Source organism: Peromyscus maniculatus, chromosome 20 (assembly GCF_049852395.1).
Source record: "Peromyscus maniculatus bairdii isolate BWxNUB_F1_BW_parent chromosome 20, HU_Pman_BW_mat_3.1, whole genome shotgun sequence".
Lineage (NCBI taxonomy): Eukaryota > Metazoa > Chordata > Mammalia > Rodentia > Cricetidae > Peromyscus > Peromyscus maniculatus.
The window spans coordinates 58,509,028-58,533,326 of NC_134871.1; the positions used below are offsets into that span (position 1 = coordinate 58,509,028).

The window sequence follows — 24,299 nt, forward strand, 5'->3', positions numbered from 1 at the left end:
GATAAAAATGAAATCATGGTCCTTTTCTGGAAAATTATGAAATGGAAATTATTAAGCAGTTTCCCAGACTTGAAAAGACAAATACCAAGTGGTTTTCCCTCATGCAGATTTTAAATTTTAGTTATTAGATATGTATATATGTTGGTATATAGGTCATAAAAGTAGGGTACTGTGAGAAGGAATGAGTTCTTAAGGGGGCATTGGGAAAAGAAGAAGGGGTGTCAGAGTGCATGTGACGTGAAAGCAGAATGCAAGCAGTGGGTGTGGAGACTGCGGGTCAGGAAGGTCACCCAGAACTAAGTGTATGTGAAAGTACCACAGTGAAACTTACTGCTTTGTATGCTGACTTTAAAACAACTCATTTAAATGTTTAGGGGAAATCACCAACAAAAAAGGTTTTTAAGCCCTGTGTGTAATATTTCAGGTGATGCTGTATCTATAAGTGGCTTAGAAAGCTAAGTTACTTTTCCTGACTTTGCCTCAAAAAACACAGATGATTCTGTAATATGTTCTCTTGTCACATTGAAAGTTATTGGCATTGTCAGGTTTTATTTGGCCTTTATAGCATCTAATAAGCAGTTGTGCAAAGCTCTGTGGCCTCTGACTAGGCTGTCTTTCCACTTCCAATGCAGTGGATGAAATTCAGATCCCTAATGCAACAGATAAGGAGTTCTTCAATCCATTGCTCAATGAGAACCAGAAGCTGGCAGTGAGGAGGATTCTGAGTGGCGACTGCCGACCCCTCCCATACATTCTTTTTGGACCTCCTGGAACTGGGAAGACTGTGACAATAATTGAGGCTGTTTTGCAGGTAAGGACAGTGGTGCTGTTTGCTGTGGGTCTGTGCTGTGTTATTGTATTTAGTCTGAGAAAGTATTAGTTTAAACTTTAGAGACATTTGTGAAGAACTTGAGAAAGATTTAGCTACTAACATTGTCTATTTATGTATTAGGATTTTAAGTTTATTTCATAAGTGTAGAAGGAAACTTCATTTCTAGAATAGTAAACCTTTGATCCCATTGTGAGGCTTTACTGAAGAAGTTGCCTGGATAGCCACCACTCTGCAGCTCTTGCTGGTATCTCCTTTATATTTCCAATTAAGTTTATGAAAATACTGTGTATATAGTACTACAGTGTCATTCCAGATTTTGATTAGCAAGCACACTATGAGTGTTCTGTGCTATACTGCAAGCTGGGCTTGTGAGATTGATGTAACTTGGTGCTGTCTATGGAGATGTCTGTGGAGATGTGTGTGGAAGGTTATGGTTGGAGAGATGGGGATATACCATATACAGGCTTTGGATAACCCTGCATTCTCTCTTTTTCTGTATGTATGTGGGAGTAGTGGGGTGTGGGGGCTACCACCTGATTACATCTCATCTGTGGCCAGTGAGGCAGAGTAGTCAGTCACTTTGACGTTGCAAGGAGTGTCTCAGGTGCTCAGGGATTAGTATCCAAGCCCACACCCTTCATTCCCTATAAAGAAATCTGTATGCTGGATACAGACCTAGGGTTTCCACTCTGTGGCAATAAGATCCCTGGTCTCTTACTTCTTAATTAAGGTACATTATGCTCTGCCGGACAGTCGGATTTTGGTGTGTGCTCCCTCCAACAGTGCTGCTGACCTTGTGTGTTTGCGGCTTCATGAGAGCAAGGTACTGAAGCCAGCTGCCATGGTCCGGGTGAATGCCACCTGCAGATTTGAGGAGGTAAGCCCAGGCAGGGATGGGCACCTGGAATCCTTCATGAAGAATACCAAGTGGGCAGGTTTTAGCAGGAGGTAATCGCTTGGTAGATTACACCAAACTATCATAGAAAGTTGTAATGGAGAAATTGCTCAGTCTTGTGATACAGCTCAGCTACACGATGGGTTCTTATTCCTGAATATTTCATTGTATTCTCACACTCTCTCTGAATTAACAGTGTTTTTGTGGACATTCTCAGTTTTGTTAAATTCTCATGTTGTGCTTTCATTTAATTCTTCAAATGTGTTCTAGTTTCTTTTTAGTTCTGTTTTATTTGGTTATCACTATCCCTTTTGGGAAATTAGAGGATCCTAGTTTGCTTTTGAATAAAATATTGCTCAAAAAAGAAATTGTGACTAGAAAAAATATTTTAAGTTCATTTCTGGGCTATGTAAAAGATTATAGTATATTCATGCCTTTAGAGTCCATAAAACATGGACTTAATATGAAAAGATAAGACATTTTAATTTAAGATAATCATTAATAATTAGTCATCACTAAGAAGTATCAACAAGGCAAGATTATCTTGTAGAATTCCAACCTTGCTGTTCTGTCCAGTTTAAGGAAATGATCAATAAATTGAAAACCAAACTGACTTTAACCTCTTTGCCCCAGACTATTATTGATGCCATCAAACCATATTGCAGAGATGGAGAAGATATCTGGAGAGCCTCACGCTTCAGGATAATAATCACCACATGTAGCAGTGCAGGACTGTTTTACCAGATAGGTGTGAGGTAAGTACCAGGTATTTGAGGAACAGAGTTCCCTAGACAGTTTGAATCTCCCACACTTACGTCAGAAGAGGTTGACCAGATGGAGATTGAGTAGTGGAGGGGGGTGTCAGCCATAGGATAAGAACAATAAGGAGGGGGGCATCTTTTCTGAGGAAACTGGGATCATTGATGAGACCAAAGAGACTCAAAGGGTTCAGCAATAGAATGGATATGCAAGTAAGCTAGGAACATGTAAAAAATCCTGTGGGTAAAGAGCCCTGAGCATGTTCACATAAAGGAAACCTCAGAGTTGGGACCTAGTAAGCAAGAATGGAGACAGGGGCTATAACAAGAGACCTGGCTCCGAAGGTTTCAGTTTTTAGAAGAGGCATTAGGATATGACCCTCACTTTAGAAGAATTCCACTGCATGAGTAGCTTAAAGCATCGATGGAAGGCAGGCTACATAGAAAACAGCCGGGTCTGTGAGGTTAGTCCTGGGTGGAGGCAGCTCAAGTACCCACTAGTGGTGTCTCCCCAAGAAGGTGGAGCATTGATGGTGCAGGGGGTGGGAGGAGGTGGGCTGAGGACCAGAGAAAGCTTCCTAAGAACATGTCCTCAGTGCTAGGAAGAATGTCCCAAGAGCTGAAAAGAAACTGAGTGAGGAAGCTTCATACCAACGCGTTAGAAGTGAGCCAGGGAGGCTGCAAGCTGTCCTGCTAAGAAGAGGAGGTAGCACAGGCCAGGCTGAGGAAGGAGGAAGAGCAAGGATGAATCTCAACTCCTGAGATCCTGAGGACAGACAGCTCTGCAGCTTGGAGCAGACTCATCCCAGGATGTAGCTGTGAAATCACTAATGAGACAGTCTACATTTAATGATTCAAGTACAAAACTTAGAACTTTTGTATTTCAGACTAGCCACTGGGAGGGTACAGGTCTAAGCAAAGGCAAAGGATTTTTGTGATACAAGGTGCCAGAACTCTAAGCTGCCAGGGGGCTCTCAGGCTTTGTTCATACTCACCCTCACCCCTTCATGTCCTTACAAATAAGTACACCTTCTGCTTACAGAACACCAGCTGCTGATAGGGATTCATGAGTCTCCTAGCAGGCCTGCAGCTGTTGTGACCCCAAGTCATGTGACACACATACCTCTTGGTCTCATTTTCCTTGGAGAACCCCACTATAATCTCAGGACCCCAGAGCAGAGCTTTGCCAATATGTGTTAGGTAGCAGTTGTTAAACCATACAATGAAATTACCATTCAGACATCTTTGGCTCTAGAGTTGGATACTTCACACACGTGTTTGTGGATGAGGCAGGGCAGGCAAGTGAGCCAGAATGCCTTATTCCTCTGGGACTGATTTCAGACATCAATGGCCAGGTAAGGCCTGTGTCTTTTGTGTGTTTCTGTCTTACTAGTTTCCCTTGGTGACAGTCACAGTGTTCAAGTAAAAGTACTAGGACCCTGAGAATCTGGGAGGTCAGAGCTGTGCTGTTCATCACAGCCTCAATCTTTTGTGGCTGGGAAGAAAGGCCCTTGCTTGTTACTGTTTACTCGATTGCAAACAGAAGCTAAGAGCCATTGTAGTACTGGGAACACAATGACAGGGTCAATAACAGATTCTGGTATGGCAAAGGGGAGAAGACAGAGCCTCATGCCCTGCTAAGATCTGGCTGTCATTTTCATTACATTTTTCAGGGGCTCCTCACTCAAGCCCCCAGCCCCTCCAACTCTGTGTGCTCCTGCAGATCCCCATCTGATCTTCTCTATGGTACTTTGGACAGTGACATGATTATCACCTTCAGTACCCCCAGCTGAGAGGTCATCTGGCATCCACTTGTGAACTTGTCAGGCTCCTCCAGACGTGTTCCCACCATCTCCCCTCAAGTCACCAGGCTCTATGAGACAGAGTACTAGGAGGAACTAAGGAGCAAACAAGGACTGGTCTAATTAGAATACTTAAGAGACTGGTCAGCATGATATTAATGTGTGTGAGGCCTCCAAGGAAAAGGCATCATGGAAAGGGCCAGGGGTAGTTTCCCATGGCCAGGCACAGCAGCAAATTCCAGAACACAAGCTGAATCCCCGAGGCTTTTGCCACATTGAGAGATAAGTGGAAGAGGTGGCTGGACTGCTGTACCAGGACTGATAAAGCAGGTTATAGCTGCTTATGTAGAGAAGCCTGAGTCTCGAGCCCATCTAGTTTCTCCTTCCCTACTTCTCTGTCTAGGCCATTGTCAATTCCATAGCCTGTGTCTACCATAGCCTCTCAGCGTTTTCCCTCATTCCACATAACCGGAGTAGGCAAGGAGGCCCCTGTCTGCACAGCCCAACCCCTAATCTATTCAGAGACACTTGTCTGTTAGTTCTCATAGCTCTTCTGCTGTATGCCTGTCTATGTTGGACTGTATGCCTGTCTACTCCCCACCATCCTTGTATCCTTGTATCCATATACATCCTTGTATGTGCTATAGATTGTGCTTGCTGGAGACCCCATGCAGCTTGGCCCAGTCATCAAGTCCAGGCTGGCCATGGCCTATGGGTTGAATGTGTCTATGTTGGAGAGATTGATGTCCAGACCAGCATACCTGAGAGATGAGAATGCCTTTGGTGCTTGTGGTGCATACAACCCTCTTTTGGTGAGTTCCAAACTCTCTGCCTTGTCACACAAATGGAAAAAGAGCAAACAGTTGGAGGAAAAAAGCATTTCCTCATATTGGTGCTATCCCCAGGACCTAAGATGCACCAGGGCTGTGAGAGCAGCTCTTACTTTCTGTCCCCAGTGCTGAGTCAGAGCTTTATCGGGCTTCATTTAAAGGCTGAGCTTGTAAGACAGCAGACCAACCCAAGAGGACCTGTCCAGAGCTGACTGCACCCATAAGAGACAGTCAACAATCAGGACCCAGGAGAATCACAAAAGAGGCCTTTTGTCCCTCCTGATGTTTACCTTTTCTCTTAAAATGGATCCTTGAGATTCTCCATCTCTGAGAAACTTGGCCTGGCATCAGATTTCAAGCTAAAAGAACAGAGGCAGGAGCAGGGGACTACCCCCATGAAGTCAACATTAAGATGGTTGGTTTTAAGTTTATCTTGCAAGGTCAAAAGGGAAAAACCTGAACAGAAACTGTGTGGTTTTGACTCCTTGTGATCTGTGCCTACCCTTTCCCTACAGGTCACAAAGCTAGTGAAGAACTATAGGTCCCACTCGGCCCTGCTGGCACTGCCCTCTCGCCTGTTCTACCATAGGGAGCTTGAGGTCTGTGCTGATCCCAAAGTAGTGACTTCGCTGCTGGGCTGGGAGAAGCTGCCCAGAAAAGGCTTCCCTCTCATCTTTCATGGCGTGAGGGTAAGTCTGACTTGACTGCTGAGTGCTCCTTGCATCAGGTGGTGCAGGAAGGGAAAGAGGAGGTGGCGTCTTCATTCAGAGAACAACCATGATGTGTGATTTCCAGTGTTGTGTGTCCCCTGCCTATGCTACATTAGCCAAGCATTCCCTGTGGGCCTGAGCTGAGGGAAGATGGGTGCTGATGTCTTAAGTGTAAGGCTGCTGACCTCTCCTGTCAGATTCCATACAGAAAGAGCTTAAGGATAGATAATGCAGGCCCTGTCCTTTGCTGTTTGCATTAGATAAATACTAGATTCCAAAAGGAAACACAGGCCAGTATCCAAGAGCTCAAAGTATAGATTAGAAGTCCAGGAGGATGGGCTAGAGAGATGGCTCAGTAGTTAAGAGTGCTTCTCACTTTTGCAGACCTTTATTCAATTCCCAACACTCACATTGGTTGGCACATAACCACTTGTAACTCCAGCTCTAGGAGATCTGATGCCTTTAAGTCTCCATGAGCACCTACACTACCATATACATACAGACAGACATAATGAAAAGTAAAATAAATCTTGGAATAAACAAAGGCTGAGAAGTAAGGCAGGAAGGACCAATGGAAGCTGAGCATCAAGGACTGACATCTTGACAAGGTTTGCCTTGTCCTCAGGACCAGTCAAGCTGAGAACCCACAAGAACCAGTCAACTGGGGCTGGAGAGATGGCTCAGAGGTTAAGAGCATTGGCTACTCTTTCAGAAGTCCTGAGTTCAATACCAGCAACCACATGGTGGCTCACAACCATCCATAATGAGATCTGGTGCCCTCTTCTGGTGTGCAGACAGAATACTATACAGACAATAAATAAATAAAATTAAGGGAAAAAAAAAAAAAAAGAACCAGTCAACCAAGCACTCATCCCCAGCTCCAGAGGTGGGGGAATGACAAGGACCGAGTCTCCTTCCTACAAGACCTCACAGAGTGGGGTTGAGGTGCTCATCAGTTAAAATGCATTGCAGGTAGTCATTAAAGCAGCTCGTTTGTATTGGGAATTTGGTTGTCAGAACCAGAAATCAAGGTTTACATTCACCCTCCCAAAAGGAGAGGATTTGAGTTTTCCAGAATTAGTGTCACACCCAGAAGGGAAGATGGTGTCAGATAGCTCTCCTCTCCCATAGCCTGGTCTTATCAGTATGAGAGCCCACAGACAGCTGCACCCAAGTGCAGTCCCTGCCTCAGTTTCTCTCTAAACCCTTAAGGAGAAAAGTTGTTCAGACTCTGTTAGAAGTGCATCTGCAGAATCGTGCCGTGGCTCTGGAGCACCCTCTAAGGCTGTTTATCAGTGCTTACCGAGCCCTAATGTGCCGCCCTACCCCAGGACACCCTCCCTGGGGTCTGGGCAGCTCTGCCCATCCTCAGAAGCCTCTAGTACATCAGGAAAGACAAGTGGCTGTTAGAGTGTCAAGAGACGAGCCTTGTGAGGCATGGCCAGTGTTGGCTGTGAGACAGAGGCCAAGGCTTTACCTGAGCACATGAGGGTGTGTTCACAAGTAGAAGCTCAAGATCTTAAAGATGTCACTTCTTCCCAAATTAACCTATATATTTAATACAGTTCACTCCTGTAATCTCAACACTCAGGAGACAGAGGCAGGCCAGCCTGATCTACAAAGCAAGTTCCAGGATGGCCAGGGCTGTTACACAGAGAAACCCTGTCTTGAAAAACAAACAAAAAATTACCACAAACTTCTTTATGAGAACTATTTTAATGACAGTTCAAAACGTTTTATTAAAGAAAATGAGTACAGTCCTAGATTCAATTTTCAATGTTGACAAAAAGAACCAGACAAATGAATCATTAAGACTTGATAGGTTACAAAACATACTACAAAGTTAGAGTAAATCTAAGTGTCCAGTATTAAATACATATTAAATATGCAACTTAGTAGTAGAATACTTGCCTAGCATGTGTAAGATCCTGGGATCAGTCCACCACAAAGACAAAGTGTGTGGGGTATATGTGTGTGCATGCACACATATGCACATGTATAGTTGACAATAAAGGTACAAGTTGGTGGAATGGAGTCCAAAAATACCAGTAGATATAGAGGATTTTTCTTTTTGACACAGGGTTTTACTATGTAATTCTGACTGCCTAGAACCCTTTGTAGACCACACTGGCACTGAACTCACAGAGATCCACCTGCCTCTACCTTCTAAGTGCTGGGATTAAAGACATGCACTACCATGTTTGGCCCAATAAAGAGGATTTTAAGAGAAAAGTGCCTATCAGTCACTGTGAAACAAGATGGAAATATAGATTTGATCACCAACAGGCCCTGGGAGTACTTGGCAACCTAAAGGTCATATATGGAGGTCAGGGAACATACTCTGGGAGACGGAGGAAGAGGGACCTGTGGACCAATGTCTCTATTTAGTCCAGGGTAATATCTCACCAGGTTTCTCATGGGCAGGTATTTTGTTGTTCTTTTTGTTTTTTTTGGTTTTGTTTGTTTTTAAGATTTAGTTATTATGCAGTGTTCTCTCTGCATGTACCCCTGCAGGCCAGAAGAGGTCACCACATCTCAGATGGTTGTGAGCCATCATGTGGTTGCTGGGAATTGAATGCAGGTCCTCTTGAAGAGCAGCCAATGCTCTTAAACTCTGAGCCATCTCTCCAGCCCCTTGTTTTGTTTATTTGTTTGTTTGTTTGAGACAGGATCTCGTGTATATCAGGTTTGCTTTGAACTTGACATATAGCTCAGGATGGCCTTCAACTTGTGACCCCACTCTGTCTACCTCTAAGTGCTAGGTTTATAGGCGTGCACCACCATACCTGGTTTATTCAATACTGGAGATCAAACCAAGAACTCCATGCATGCATGGCTAGTGTTCTACCTACTGAATCACACCCCCGCCTTGTTTGTTTGTTTGTTTGTTTGTTTGTGACTTGTCTTGTCAACCCAGGCCAACCTTGAACTCAAAATCCTTTTCCCTCCATATCCTTGGTGCTAGAATTACATGTGGAAGCCCTCACACCTGACTTCTATGGACACTTTTAATTTGTGGGTCTGGATCAGATAGGCAGAGTTTCAGGAGATGATGTAGCACCAAGAGGGGGCACTCTTGCTTGTCTGCGTAGTCAGTGCAGTTGTGAGGGTCAGCAGGGACAACCAAGCAGACTGCATCTAGCTATGTCACAGGGAGGTGGTCACTGGGAAGAAGCTGAATAAGACAGTGATCCGGATAGACCATGTGAAAACTGAGAATAGACTCAGGCCTGGAAGCTCTTGAGTGAATAAACCCTGCTTCTGCTGTGAGAAAGTCCCTTTGTATTTTGACAGATACAGAAGTGATGGAGAATCATCAGAGATCACTATGGGTGATTTAGTCACATTTCAGTATTTTCTAAATGCCAAATTATCTGCTAAGTTCTAGGTCCTGAGAACATGTGGTCCACGCCCGGTTTGAGCAGAAAAGACCATACACACCCCTGTGTAAATTGGCTGCAGTGTTGCTGGCAGGCTTGGCCTTTGTTTCCTGAATGCTTGGCTTCCTCTGGTGACAGCAGACAGAATGTCCTTGTGCCTGCCTGTGCTTTGGATGTTCCAGATAGAATTGTTCAATAAGGTGTTTACGGCATGCTTAGGGTAGGGCTGAACACCCTAGATTCCACAAAACAGGCCCAAAGGAAGCTGTTGTCTCTTGCCACAGGAATTGTCACAGAGAAGCCACAGTATATGTTACGCACAGGCCACCTGGGCTGTGCTGCTTTCCGCTGTAGCAGCAGCACTGAACAGGGCACTACGGCCCATAAGATCCTAAAGCCTTTATCACCTCTTCATGGCAGCACTGTGTCATCCTCTGGTGCAACTCATCTGCCTTTGCCTCTCCTGCTTCATTGTCTCCAGCTTTTATCTGTAGTCCTCCTCCTTTCCTACCTTACTGTTCTTATCTCTTCTCTTACTAGGTTTGTAAATATTTTAAATTAAAATATAATTACATCATTTCCTCCATTCCCTTTCCTTCCTCCAACCCCTTCCATGCACCCCCTTGTTCCCTCTCAAATTCATGGCCTCTTTTTCTGTTATTGTTACATATATGTATAAATACACAAATATATAACTATAACCTGCTGAGTCAGTTTAGTGTTGCTTGTATGTATATGATTTCAGGGCTGACCACTTGGTATTAGATAACCAATTTGGGAGGGGTGCTCATTCTAATTCTCCCACAATTAGCAGTCCTTCGTTGCCTATAGCTCTTTGGGGGTAGGAGCCAATGAGATTTCCCCCTTCCATAAAAGCATGTCTTTTGGTGTTATTTTTTAGGTCTTGTTTAGTCATACATATTGTTGAGTTACCATGGCTGTAGCTTCCTTATCATTTCTACAAGACATGCTCTCACAGCAAACTTTCTGGTCCTCGGGCTCCGGCAATCTCTCAGGTCCCCACTTCCATGATGTCCCCAGAGCTTTAGGTGCAAGAGTTGTGTTGTAGATGTGTCCATTGGGACTGGGAACCCCATGATCAGCTGATCTCTGAATTTTGAACAGCTGTGGTTTTCTGTAATGGACTCTGCTGCAAAGGGAAGCTCATTGATGAACGGTAAGAGTACTTAGAATGCCGTTAGTATGCTAGTTTAGTGAAGTAATGGTAGTCGGTTCTCCTCTAAGAGCCATAACCTCATTAGCCCCAGGAATTTGCGTAGGTGTCCAGTACCAGGCATGATTTCTCTTCTGTTAAGCAATCCTTAATTTAATTAGACAGCTATTGGTTCCTACCAAGATATGTATGAGTGCCATTGTTAGACCTTTAAGAATGTCTTACCATGCTGGTCATCGTTGTGGCTCCTAGGTGTCACAGTTGGGGAGGACTGTTGGCTGCTTCCCTCCTTTGGCAGCTTATATATCAACTTCTGTTACTATGATAGCTAGGCCTTGAGGAGGCTTTGAGGTCAGATCCAGCTTGAATCCTCCAAGTCTTGTGACAAAAGTGCATGGTGTCTTTAGCAATAGGCACTTACCTTCAACCTCTGGGAGTCAACTAAGGGCAACAGAAATAGGTTACCTTGTTTGGGGAGTCCAGAGTTCTCTGACTAAAAACTCCTACTATCATTTTTTTAATCCTTGTGCCTTCTGTTTTAATGAGGAGACAGGCCCAGGCTGCCATATCACAGACTAGCTTTTCTTCATCTCTCTTTGTATCCCCCTTTCCTCAACCCCTGCCCCTGGACTGAGTGTATGTGTGTGTGTTGGGGGGGGGGGGGTCATGACAGATCTGTAGCCAAAATGGACTTTGATTTTTCCATCTTCCTACTCTGCTTTCCAAGTGTTTTGATTATAGACTTGATATAAAATGATACAAGTATATCTGACAAAAGTACTTTTCTTAATGCCTCATAGCTTAGTGTTGGGTGTTTTGTTTTGTTTTGTTTTGTTGTTGCTCTGTGCCTCCTTGGATAGATTATCACTATGTGGCTCAGGCTCAGGCTGGCCTGTAAAGCACTGGCCTTTGTCTCCCAGGGATATTCCTGTCTCCACCTCCTGAGTCCTGTGATTAAAGTTGTACGCTGCTATCTATGCCTGGCCCTTACTTCTGTTTTGTTAAGGTTTTTCGTTTGCTTGCTTTGGGTATTTTCATTCATTGTAGTTTGTTTGTTTGTTTGTTTGTTTGTTTGTTTGTTTGTTTGTGTGAGACAGAGTCTCACCGTGTAACTCTGGCTGGGCTTAACTCACTCTGTAGCCCAGGCCGGCCTCGAACTCACAGAGACCCACCTTCCCCTGCCTCCATAGTGCTGGGACTAAAGTGGTGTGCCTCCATGCCTGACTATTCATTGTATTTTATTTTAGTTTTTTCTTAGAAGCAGCTTGGGTGTCATATTTAATCCAATTTTGGCAAATCATCTCACTCTTTGGTGGGTCTTATTTCTTCTTTACCTTTATTACTGTTGTTTCCACACTTTCTTTATTTTTCTACTTGATTCTTTGCTATTGTTTGAATTTTTCTGAAGCCCAGTGTGGTGATGCATGCTTTTAATCTCAACACTTAGGAGGCAGAGGCAGGCAGATTTCTATGAGTTCCAGGCCAGCTTGGTCTATATGAGACCCTGTCTTTAAAAAAAAAAAGAGAGTTAAAAAGTTGGCTTGGGGCTGGCAAGATGGCTCAGAGTTTAAGAGCACTGACTGCTCTTCCAGAGGTCCTGAGTTCAATTCCCAGCAACCACATGGTGGCTCACAACCATCTATAATGAGATCTGGTGCCCTCTTCTGGTGTGCAGGGATACAGGCAGGCAGAACATTGTATACATAATAAAGAATTAAATCTTTAAAAAAAAGTTGACTCTGGTTTATCTTTTATTGAAACCAAGAGGGTCTGGTTTCAATCCCACATACCTGAATGATGGTTCACAATCATCCATGTGGTAGTTTGAATATAACTAGGCCCTATAATATCACTTCTTTCATTCTTTATATCCTGCTTTCCTGCTTTCTCTGTCTCTGGCTGGCTGGCCCCTGGCATCTCCCTCTTTTTCTCCCTCATTCTCTCTTCAGCCTAGATTCCTCCTTCTCATTCTCTCTGCCCACCAGCCCTGTCTATCCCTCTACTACCTAGCTATTGACCGTTCAGCTTTTTATTAGACCAGCCAGGTGCCTTAGGCAAGCAAGGTAAAACAAATGTAACACATCTTTACATAGTTAAACAAATGCAGCATAAACAAATGCAACAGACCTTTACATAGTTAAACAAATACTCTATTCTACAACAGTGTAGGTGGGCTTTGAGGTTTCCTGTGCTCAGGATACCACCCAGTGAGTCAATCAACTTCCTGTTGCCTAAAAAGATGTAGGACTCTCAACTTCTCCAGCACCATGTCTGCCTTCATGCCGCTATAATAATGGACTGAACCTATGAAACTGTAAGCAACCCCCTCAATTAAATGTTTTACTTTATAAAAGTTGCCATGGTCATGGTGTCTCTTCACAGCAATTAAAAACCCTAAGACAGAAGTTGGTGCCAGGGATTAGGGTATTCCTGTGATAGGCCTGACCATGTGTTTGTTTGAAGGAATTTGAACTTTGGAAGTTTGTGTTATGAAAGTAGTGGAATGCTTTAAGCACTGCTTAAAGGGCCATGCTAGTTGGAACATGGAAGACAGAGGTGCTAAGAGTTATTTAAACTGTCAGAGGTTCACTCAAGAGGTTTCAGAGGAGAAGAATTTTAGTATGTTGCCTAGAAATTGGTCTTGTGATATTTTGGCGAAGAAAATGCCTGCCTGAGGCTAAAGTGAAGAGATTTAGGTTAATTCAGTTGGCAGAAGAAATCTCAAAACAGCCAAGTAGCCTCTCTTGTGTGGATATTAGTGGTAATAACTAAAGAAGATTTATAATGAAAAGGAGATAAATGGATTAATAAATGGAATAAAAAGAATAGTGAGCTCAGGGCAAGATCCCACCCAGCTAAGTTTGCAACTTGTGGAAAGAAACTTAAGAAAAGCTTAGAGCTGGGTATGGTAGTGCACGCCTCTAATCTCAGTGCTGGGTAGGCAGAAGCTGACAGATTTCTGAGTCTGAGACCAGCCTAGTCTATAGAATGAGTTCAAGGACAGCCAAGCATAGGCAGTGAAGAAAAACAGAAAGCTGATGAAAATGTAATTAAACAAGGGAGTCATGTTTCAGCCCCAGCAAGCAGAAGAACTTGGCAGCTTCAGCCACATAGTTCTGGATTTAGAGTTAAGGATAGAAGAAAGAAGTTACAGAATAAAGCCACTGTGGCCAAGCATATGTCAGGGGTGTCCCTGAATGGAGTCCTAGTAGAGAGGCCATTTCGTGAAGCTGTGAAGTTGAAACCTAGATTGCCTTGGCGAATGCAAGATGTTAGACATGCCAGAGTCATGGGATACTTGCCAAGGACAGCTGCTATCAGGGAGTGGAATCAGCTCAAGAGAAAGAAGTGTGTTGCAGTCAACAAAACTAAATGGAGTTGGAGATGTAGAGAGCGTTTTTTTGACATCAGATATGGAGATGCACAGTTTAGAGTTTGCCCAGCTGGTTTTCAGTCTTGTTTTGGTCCACTATTTCCTCACTATGCTCCTTTCCCTACATTTTGGAACAGTAATATATATCCTGTGCCATTATATGTTGGAAGTATGTGATCTGCTTTTCTTTTTTTAGGTATATATCAATTTATGGGAAATAGACTAATACAAAGCAAGGTAGATGTGCTGCTGATCTGCTGTGATCTGCTTTTTATTTTGAATTTTTACAGGTGATTACAGTTAAGAGATTGCATGAATCTCAGAAGAGACTTTGGACTTTAAAACATTATTGAAACTATGATAGACTATGGGAACTTTTGAAGTTGGACTAAATGCATTTTGCATTATGATAATTGTTATAAACTTATAGGGCCAGGGAGTGAAATGTGGAAGTTTGAATGTAATTGACCCCCATAATCTCATAGGGAGCAGCACTATTGAGAGGTGTGGCTTTGTTGGAGTGATTGTGACCTTGTTGGAGGAAGTGTGTCACTGTAGGGGCAGGCTTTGAGGTTTCCTATGCTCAGGATACTGCCCAGTGAGTCAGTCAACTTCCTGTTTCCAGAAAAAGATGTAGGACTCTTAGCTCTTCCAGCACCATGTCTGCCTGCATGCAGCCATGCTCCCCACCATGATGAAATGGACTGAATCTCTAAAACTGTGAGTCCCTCGATTAAATGTTTTACTTGTAAGAGTTGCCATGAACCAAAAAAAAGAAAAAGAAAAAGAAAAGAAAAGAAAGAGAAAAAGAAAAAATAAGCTGGGCAGTGGTGGTGAACGCCTTTAATCCCAGCACTCGGAAGGCAGAGGCAAGTGGATCTCTGTGAGCTCAAGGCCATCCTAGGCTACAGAGTGAGTTCCAGGAAAGGCTCCAAAGCTACACAGAGAAACCCTGTCTCAAAAAAAAAAAAAGTTGCCATGGTATCTCTTCATAGCAATAAAAACCCTAAGATAATCTATATCTCCAATTTCAAGAGATCTGATACCCTCTTCTAACCTTAATGAGCACCAGGCACATATATGGTGCACATGCATAAGGTATTAAAATAATTTTTAAAATTCTGCCATAAGCTTTTTTCCTTATTAATCTTTAAGATATTTAGGTAACATCATACAATAAAAGAGGTAAATTATGTATCTATTTCAAAACAGGTGGTTCTGAATGATAATTACAATTATTATAGCTTTAACTGGTGTCGACATTTTTATTTTGTTGTGTTTTATGAGACAGCGTCTTGGTAAGTAGTTCAAGCTGACCTCAAACTCAGATCAAGTGATAGGATCGAGGTGTGAAACATCACACCTAGCTTTGTTCACTTTTAAAATTATGGTGAAATACACATCACAAACTTTACTCTGTTAACCATTTTTAAGTGTGAAATTCAGTACTGTTAAGTATATTCTTTTTTTTTGTTTGTTTGTTTTTTTGTTTTTTCGAGACAGGGTTTCTCTATGTAGCTTTGCGCCTTTCCTGGGACTCACTTGGTAGCCCAGGCTGGCCTCGAACTTACAGAGATCCACCTGGCTCTGCCTCCCAAGTGCTGGGATTAAAGGCGTGCGCCACCACCGCCCGGCGTATATTCATATTTTTCAGCTAACAATCTGTAGAACTTTTTCATCTTGCAAAACTGAAATTCTGTTCCTACGAAATTTTAGTTCCGGCCGGGCGGTGGTGGCGCATGCCTTTAATCCCAGGACTCGGGAGGCAGAGGCAGGTGGATCTCCGTGAGTTTGAGGCCAGCCTGGTCTACAGAGTGAGATCCAGGAAAGGCTCCAAAGCTACACAGAGAAACCTTGTCTCGAAAAACCTTAAAAAAATTTTTTTTAGTTCCCCAGTAGGCCTGCCTCTGGCATCCCCTATGAATTTGACTGCTCTGTAGACCTAGTGTAAGTGGACCATTTTCCTGTGACTGGCTGTCTCACTCAGCATTCTTTAGGGTCTGTCCCTGTAATAGAATGTCAGGATTTCCGTTTGTTTGTTTTTTGACACAGGGTCTCACTATGTATACCAGCCTGGCCTTGAACTCACAGAGATCTGTGTGTTTCTGCCTCCCAAGTGCTGAAGTTAAAGGGATGTGCCACCATTGCTGGCCCCAAAATGGTAAATTTGTACAACCACTCCTTTTCTTTACTTGTATAGCATGTAGCATGATTCTAGGCCAGGCATAGTGCCATAGGCCTTGAATACCAGCATTTGGGAGGCAAAGACATGTGAATCTCTGTGAGTTTGAGGCCAACCTGATCTACCTAGCAAGTTCCAAGCCAGCTTGGGCTACATAGTGAGACCCTGACTCAAAACATTTCCTATTAGCCAGGTGTGATGGCTATGACTTTAATCCCAGCACTTAGGCCAAGGCCATCCTGTTCTGCATAGTGAGTTCCAACCTAGCCACCAACACCTTGTCTAGGAAAAACACAAACAAACAAAAACTTCATTTAAAAAAAACTGGCTAATGCCTTTAATCCCAGCACTCGGGAGGCAGAGCCAGGTGGATCTCTGAGTTCGAAGCCAGCCTGGTCTACAGATCCAGGACAGGCACCAAAACTACACAGAGAAACCCTGTCTCGAAAAACAAAGAACAAAAACCTGGTTCTAATTTCCAGATTATTTAATGATAACTGTCCTGATAGGTTATAAATTCTGTCTGACAGTAGAGATTTTTTTCTATTGTATTTACTGTGTATTCCCAGTCTCTATTTGATCCTTGAGAAACATCACTGGGTAAATGACATTTTATGTTCTCACTAACTCAGGGAAATGAGGCTCGTGAAGGGAGAAGCCCATCATGGTTCAGCCCAGCCGAGGCTGTCCAGGTCATGCGCTACTGTTGCCTCTTGGCCCGGAGTGTCTCCAGCCAAGTTTCTTCCAAGGATATCGGTGTCATCACACCCTATCGGAAGCAGGTGAGCCCACCAGGAGTCTGTCTTCTTATACATAGCCACTGTGGCCCTTGGTCTTTGGTTTCTGAAGGGCAGAAACAAGCTCATTCTGAACAGTAGCAAGTTTTCAGAGAAGCAGAACCATATTCAAGTAATGCTGAAGATAAGAAATTGGTAAACCATACAGCTCATGGCCATTACTAACCAGCAACCTGTCTTACTATAGGCAGTGCTGAGTATTATTTTTACATTCTAGGTAATTGCATCATAAATATTTACATAAGGACCTGTGGAATATCTTAGTACTTTGTTCCTTTAAGAAAAAACTTTCAGGCCGGGTGGTGGTGGTGGTGCATGCCTTTAATCCCAGCACTGGGGAGGCAGAGGCAGGCAGGTCTCTGTGAGTTCGAGGCCAGCCTGGTCTACAGAGCGAGATCCAGGACAGGCACCAAAACTGCACGGAGAAACCCTGTCTCAAAAAACCAAAAAAAGAAAAAAGAAAAAGCTTTCAGGGGCTGGAGAGATGGCTCAGTAGTTAAGAGCACTGGCTGCTCTTCCAGAGGTCCTGAGTTCAATTCCCAGCAACCATATGGTGGCTCACAACTATCTATAATGGGATATGATGCCTTCTTCTGGCATAAAGTGGATAGAGCACTCATATAAAATAAATTAATAAATGTTTTTAAAAAAAATAGAAAAAGCTTTTGGCAGGGCAGTATTAGAACACGCCTTTAGTCCTAGCACTCTGGAGGTAGAGGCAGGTGGATCTCTGAGTTTGAGGCCAGCCTGGTCTACAGAGTTCCAGGACAGCTCAAGGCTACACAGAGAAACCTTGTCTTGAAAAACCATTTAAAAGGAAAAGAGAAAACAAAAGGCTTTTAGCTTAAATCTCAGAACTTGTGAGGCAGAGGCAGGAGGATCTTTTGAGAGCAAGGCCAGCTAGGGCTACATATTTAGACCCTGTCTTAGTAGTAGTAGTAGTAGTAGTAGTAGTAGTAACAATAATAATAATAATAATAATAATAATAATAATAATAATAAACATTCTTGTGCCGGGCGTTGGTGGCGCACGCCTTTAATCCCAGCACTCGGGAGGCAGAGCCAGGTGGATCTCTGTGAGTTCGAGGCCAGCCTGGGCTACCAAGAGAGCTCCAGGAAAGGCGCAAAGCTACACAGAGAAACCCTGTCTCGAAAAAACCAAAAAAAAAAAAAAAAAAAAAAAAAAAAAAAAAAATAAACATTCTTGTATGTGTAGCAGTTCATATCTTAACAACAGCCCTTAGAAGACTGAGGCAGGAGGATTGCTGCTAGTTAGAGACTAGTCCGGATTATTCATGTTCTAGGCCGATCTGGGCTACAGAATGAGACCCTCTCTCAGTAACAGAAAAAGAAAGCTGTCCATCCCAGCCCTCAGCCAGTATTTCTCAAAGGTAATGAATGTTGCTGGCATTTGTGAGGGTGACCCTTCCACAAAAAAGGATTGTGGGGCAGCCAGCATTGCTGGCCCTATACAGTGCTCTATAGATTGTGACAACCAGAAACTGTCCATGTGTATTTACCTGTTCTGAAGCTGGACTGTGGGTAGAGGTGCCTTCCATACCAAACATGAGTTTCAGTAGTTGAGTTCTTGCCCCTGTGATACACAGGCCACCAAAGCTTGGGGGTGAGGCCCTAGAGCTGCAAACAAAAGGTTGACTGCACAGGCAGTTGGTTAAGAACATGCTGACCTGTGTTAGGAAAGCCTTTTTTCTGAAGTGGGGCAAGAGGTGAGAGTGAGTATGTAGTTCTCCTGGTGGCACAGAGATAGCAGTACCTTGATTAAGAGCAAACAGCCATTTGATGCTGGCCTGTCTTTCCTCCTTGGTAAGTTTGGGGTCATTGGCCACACCACTGTCTGGAAACAGAGCATCCTCCATCTTGACACTGTAGTGCAGTTGACTCACAAGTCCAAGTCTATATATTTTTTCATTTTTATTTATTCTTCTCTCATATATTACATCCCCTCCCTCCTCTCCTCCCAGCTCCCAAACCTCACCTCTCCCCCAGATCCACTTCTACATTTCCCTTCAGAAAAGGGCAGGCCTCCTGGGATATCAACCCAACATAGCATATCAAGTTACAATAAAACGAGGCATTTTCCCTCATATTAAGGCTGAATGAGGCAACCCAGTAGGAGAAAAGAGGTCCCAAAAGCATGTAAAAGAATCAGAGATAGCCCCTGTTCCCACTGTAAGGAGTCCCACAAGAACACCAAACTACACAACAATAACTTGTATGCAGAGGACCTATATCAGACCCCTACAGGAAAACTCCAACCCAAGGAGGTTAACTACACCCATGAAAACACAGGAAATAATCTCACACCAACAAAACCAAAAGAAGAGAAACACACTACCAACAACAATAACAATAAAAAAAAACAGGAATTAACAATCATTAGTCATTAATATTTCTCAATATCAGTGAACCCAATTCCCCCAATAAAAAGACACAGGGTGCCAGGTAGTGGTGGTGCACGCCTTTAATCCCAGCACTCAGGAGGCAGAGGCAGGCAGATCTCTATTAATTCAATGCTAGCCTGGTCTACAGAGCAAGTTCCAGGACAGGCTCCAAAGCTACACAGAGAAACCCTGTCTGGAACAACAACAAAAGACACGCTAACAGAATATATACAAAAACAGGATCCATCCTGCTGCAAATAAGAAACATACCTCAACATCAAAACTAGACCTTAACTCAGAGTAAAGGGTTGGAAAAAGATTTTCCAAGCAAATGGATGCAAGAAGCAAGCTGATGTAGCCATTCTAATATCTAACAAAAGAGTCTTCCAACCAAAATAAATCAAAAAAGATGGGGGAGGACACTAAATATTTATCAAAGGAAAAATCCAGCAAGATGACATCTCAATTCTTAACATCTATTCCCCAAATGCAAGGGTACCCACATTTGCAAAAGAAACATTACTAAAGCTTAATTGAACCTCACTCACATATTAATAGTGGGAGACTTCAGTACCCCACTTTCACCAATGGACAGGTAATTGAAACAAAAACTATAATGGAGCTAACAGAAGTTATGAATGAAGTGGACCTAACAAAGATCTACAGAACATTTTGCCCAAACACAAAAGAATAAATATACTGTTTCTCAGCACCTCACAGAACATTCTCCAACTCAGCCACAAAGCAAGTCTTAACAGACACAAGAAAATTGAAATCCCTGTCTCCTATCAGACTACCACAGATTAAAGCTGGATTTCAACAACAGAAAGCCTACAAACTCATGGAAACACAAACTCTCCCCTGAATGACGACTGGGTCATTAAAGACTTTGTAGAATCCAATGAAAATGAATGCACAACACACCCAGACTTATGGGACACAATGAAAGTGGCACTAACAGGAAAGTGTAGTTGAAAATTTTCCTGTGTCCCGCCTGGTCCACAGCCACTCAGACCCAAATAAACACACACGGGCTTATTTTCAATCTATGGCCATGGCAGGCTTCTTGCTATCCAGCTCTTATATCTTAACCCATCTCTATAAATCTATACCTTGCCTTGTGGCTTACCAGTACTTTACATCTTGCTTCTCCTGGCCGTGACTGGCAGCGTCTGCCCCACTCTCCTTTCTTTCCTATCTCTCTTGGATTTTCCTGCCTGGCTCCATCTTTCCCTGCCATAAGCCAATGTAGCTTTATTTATCAACCAATCAGAGCAACACATATTCACAGCATACAGAAAGACATCCCACAGCAGGAAAGTTCATAGCACTAAATGCCTTCATAAAGAAATTGGAGAGATCTCTTTCTAGGAATTTAACAGCACACCTGAAAGCTCTAGAAACAAAAAGAAGCAAACACACCAAAGAGGAGTAGACAACAGGAAGTAATCAAACTCAGGGCTGAAATCAACAAAATAAAAACAGAACAATACAAATAATGAAACAAAGAGTTGATTCTTTGAGAAAATCAACAAGATAGACAAACCCTTATCCAAACTAACAGAATATCCAGATTAACAAAATCAGAAAGGAGAAGGGGAACATAACAATAGACACCAAGGAAATGCAAAGAATCATTAGGTCATACCTATACTCCACAAAATTGGAAAATCTAAAAGAAATGGACAATTTTCTTGATAGATACTACTTACCAAAGTTAAACCAAGATCAGATAAACAATTTAAATAGACCTATAACCCCTAAGGAAATAGAAGCAATCATTAAAAATCGCCCAACCACCATGCGGTGGTGACACACACCTTTAATCCCAGCACTCGGGAAGCAGAGGCAGGCAGATCTCTTGTGAGTTCAAGGTCAGCCTGGTCTACAGAGTTGAGTTCCAGAACAGCCAGAACTGTTTCACAGAGAAACCCTGTCTAGAAACACCCCCCCCAAAAAAAAATGTCTCCCAACCAAAAAAAGCCAGGACCAAATGCTTTTAGTGCAGAATTCTACCAAATATATATATTATAATCCTCAAATTATTCCACAAAATAGAAATGCAAAGAACATTGCCAAATTCATTTTATGAGGAGGCCACAGTCACCCTGATACCCAAACCACACAATGATTCAACAAAGAAAAAGAATTACAGACCAGTTTCTCTCATGAACATTAATCAAAAATACTCAATAAAAAACTATCAAACCAAATGCAAGAACACATCAAAAAGATCATCCACCATGTTCAAGTTAGGCTTCACTCCAGAGATGCAGGGATGGTTCAACATGGGAAGATCTGTCAGTATAGTCTACCATATATACAAACCAAAAGAAAAAAAAAACAAATGATTTATCTCATTAGATGCTGAAAAAGTCTTTGACAAAATCCAACACCCTTCATGATAAAAGTCTTGGAGAGATCAGGGATACAAGGGACATACCCAAACACAATAAAGGCGGTTTACAGCAAGCCTATAGCCAGTATCAAATTAAATGGAGAGAAACTCAAAGCAATTCCATTTAAAAACAAGTCCATGTATTTGGCTGGACTTTTTTTGAGGCTAAACATTTTTTTTTTAAGATTCATTTTTATTTTATGTATGAGTGTTTGTCTGTATTATTGTCTATGTATCATATGTATGTCTGGAATCCAGAAGAGAGCATCAGAGCTCTTAGAACTGGAGTTACAGGTGGTTGTGAGTGGGTGCTGGCAACTGAATCGAGAAAGAGCTATCAGTCTGTCAATCCTGTCCGTGTCCGGTCCTCTGCAAAAGTAACAAGTGTTCTTCACTACTGAGCCATCTCTCCAGCTCAAGGATAAACATTTTTATGTTCTTGTTCACTACTTAAATTACCATTTATTACTAATAGTGATATTTTGGGGTTGGCAAAATGGTTCATCAGGTTAAAACACTTGCTGCCAAGCTTAATAACCTGAGTTCAATTCCAAGGACAACATGATGGAAGGAGAGAACCAATCCCCACAAGTTGTCCTTTGACCTCCATGTGTATGCCATAACATGGACATGCCACCCATGGATAAATAAATAAGTAATATTTGGGGCCAGGGAGGTGGTTCAGTGGGTAAAGTGCTAAACATAGCTGCATAAACATGAGTACCTGGGTTCAAATCCCCAGAACCTAGATAAAGCCAAGCACAGTAACACAAACCTGTAATACCTGTGCTCCTGTAGTGAGATGGGAGGCAGAGACAAGAGAATCCCCAGAAACTTTGGGACCATCTAAATTGATCTATCCAGCAAACAGTGGCAAACAACCAAAGACCCTACCTCAAGGTGGAAGGAAGGACCAACACCTCAGGTTGTCATCTGACCGCTGTACACATGCATACAGACACACACACACACAAGACACAACACACACACATACCATGCACACAGTATTTTACTTTTTCCAGCTAAATAACCTCCCTGTCTTCTCTCTCTCTCTCTCTCTCTCTCTCTCTCTCTCTCTCTCTCTCTCTCTCTCTCTCTCTCTCTCTGTCTCTCTGTCTCTCTCTCTGTCTCCCCACCTTTCCTCTTCCCTTTTTTTCCCTTTTTCTCCTCTCACCTTAGGTCCTCAGTGATTTAAGTTGTATGTCTTCACCTTCCTTTTCAAAGTATGGTCTGCTGGCTTCAGGACTCCACTAATGGCTGGGACACCATCCTCCAGTGGGATGGGACAGAGCATGTCATCCCTCTCTTTGTGCTCAGCACCTGAGTAGGAAGTACCCATGTGTTTCATGCGTTTTCTGTAATGCATCTGGTAGTGCATCTCTTAGTGCTTATCTCATTGGGAGGGTGTTGAGCTTCATAGATCCATAAATGATTTTTCATCAGATTCTGGAAGTTTGGACCAGTATTTCTAAATACTTTTTTCTGCTCCTTCTTCCACACTGTGGGCTTGATCTGTTCTTCGGGTTGTTAGACAGTTTCTGTGGGTCTGTTTTAAGTTTTATCCTTGCTTGTCATTTGTTTCTGGAACAGTCTCACTTTATACCCAGGCTATCCTTGAACTCATAGCAGTCCTCCTGCCTCAGATTCCCAAATTCTAAGATTACAAGACCAGAGTCACCTTAGCTGGCTTAACTTCACTCTTTTTTTATACCACTGTTGGGTATCTTTTAGTAATTTATCAGCTCAGATTTTGAACTGTAAAATCTCGGCTGGATCTTTATCATTTCTGTTCTTACTAGAATCTCTGCTGTGGCATTTGCACATAAGGTTTTTTAATGTGGCATCTTCAAGTTATGAGACACATTGGTAATAATGTCCCTGAAGGCTCTGCTAGATCCAACACCTGCAAACACTCCTGGTTCCCTTATGCCCTTTTTCTTGAGTGTGTGTGGGTCACATTTTCAGTTCCCTTGAATGTTTTTAAACTATTGTTGAGAACTTGAAATTTTAGTAAACACGGTAACTTTGGGTTCTGAACTCCACTCTGAAGATTGTGCTTTATTCTTACTTGCTTCTTTGGGTCATAGCTGCCTCCACTCTGTGGCATCTTATTTTTTCTGGTATGTGTCTCTGTTGAGTTTTATTTTCTTTGTTTTTAAACATGGCTTCTGGGGGACTACAAGCCCAGCTTAGTGGGTCACCAGCTCTCGGCAGTGGCCGTGCTCATCATCTTGAGTGGGTATCTCTGCCATTCACTAAATATATACCCTCAGGTGCCTTTCAGTGCAGACCTCAGGCCATTTGAATCTTCCCAAACTGCTGCTTCCCACTAGGCTCTTTTGTGTCTCCTCTGCCATGAACACAGCCTCAGGCAGTAATACATTCATCCCCACCTCGAGGTCTTTTTTTCTTTGTTTGTTGGTTTTAAGCAGGAGAGATGGCTGTGGGTGCTGGGAACCTAACTAATTTTTTCTTGTTTTTGTTGTTTGTTGAGTTTTTTTGTTTTTGTTTGGTTGGTTTTTGTTTTGTTTTTGGTTGTGAGCTTAGCTGTTAATAGCTGAGCCATCTTTCCAGCCCAATGAGTGGAGCTCTTAGCTCTCCATGCCTGCTTGCCTCCGAGGTTACAGCCAGATGGAAGAGCCCACAGACCAGAGCACAGACTCACACTGTTCTTACCCAAAGTTGAGTTGCATTAACACTTGTTAGACTGTAATTATTTCCAGAACACTGAATGTGCAAGTGTGTGTTTGCTTCGTGGGAGTAGAT

The 24,299-nt window shown here is 42.8% G+C and overlaps 1 protein-coding gene across 5 annotated transcripts in view; it reads left to right on the forward strand.

The window, feature by feature from the left end:
* Mov10l1 (Mov10 like RNA helicase 1) overlaps positions 1–24,299 on the forward strand; it is a 73,100-nt gene that overhangs the window by 43,668 nt on the left and 5,133 nt on the right. For all 5 annotated transcript variants that reach the window (XM_042264632.2, XM_042264633.2, XM_076556556.1 and 2 more), the window contains 7 exons: positions 633–811; positions 1,563–1,709; positions 2,361–2,482; positions 3,741–3,840; positions 4,935–5,099; positions 5,633–5,806; positions 16,569–16,718. In XM_042264632.2, the coding sequence (XP_042120566.2) occupies positions 633–811; positions 1,563–1,709; positions 2,361–2,482; positions 3,741–3,840; positions 4,935–5,099; positions 5,633–5,806; positions 16,569–16,718 (1,037 nt within the window). The remainder of the gene's footprint in view (positions 1–632; positions 812–1,562; positions 1,710–2,360; positions 2,483–3,740; positions 3,841–4,934; positions 5,100–5,632; positions 5,807–16,568; positions 16,719–24,299) is intronic.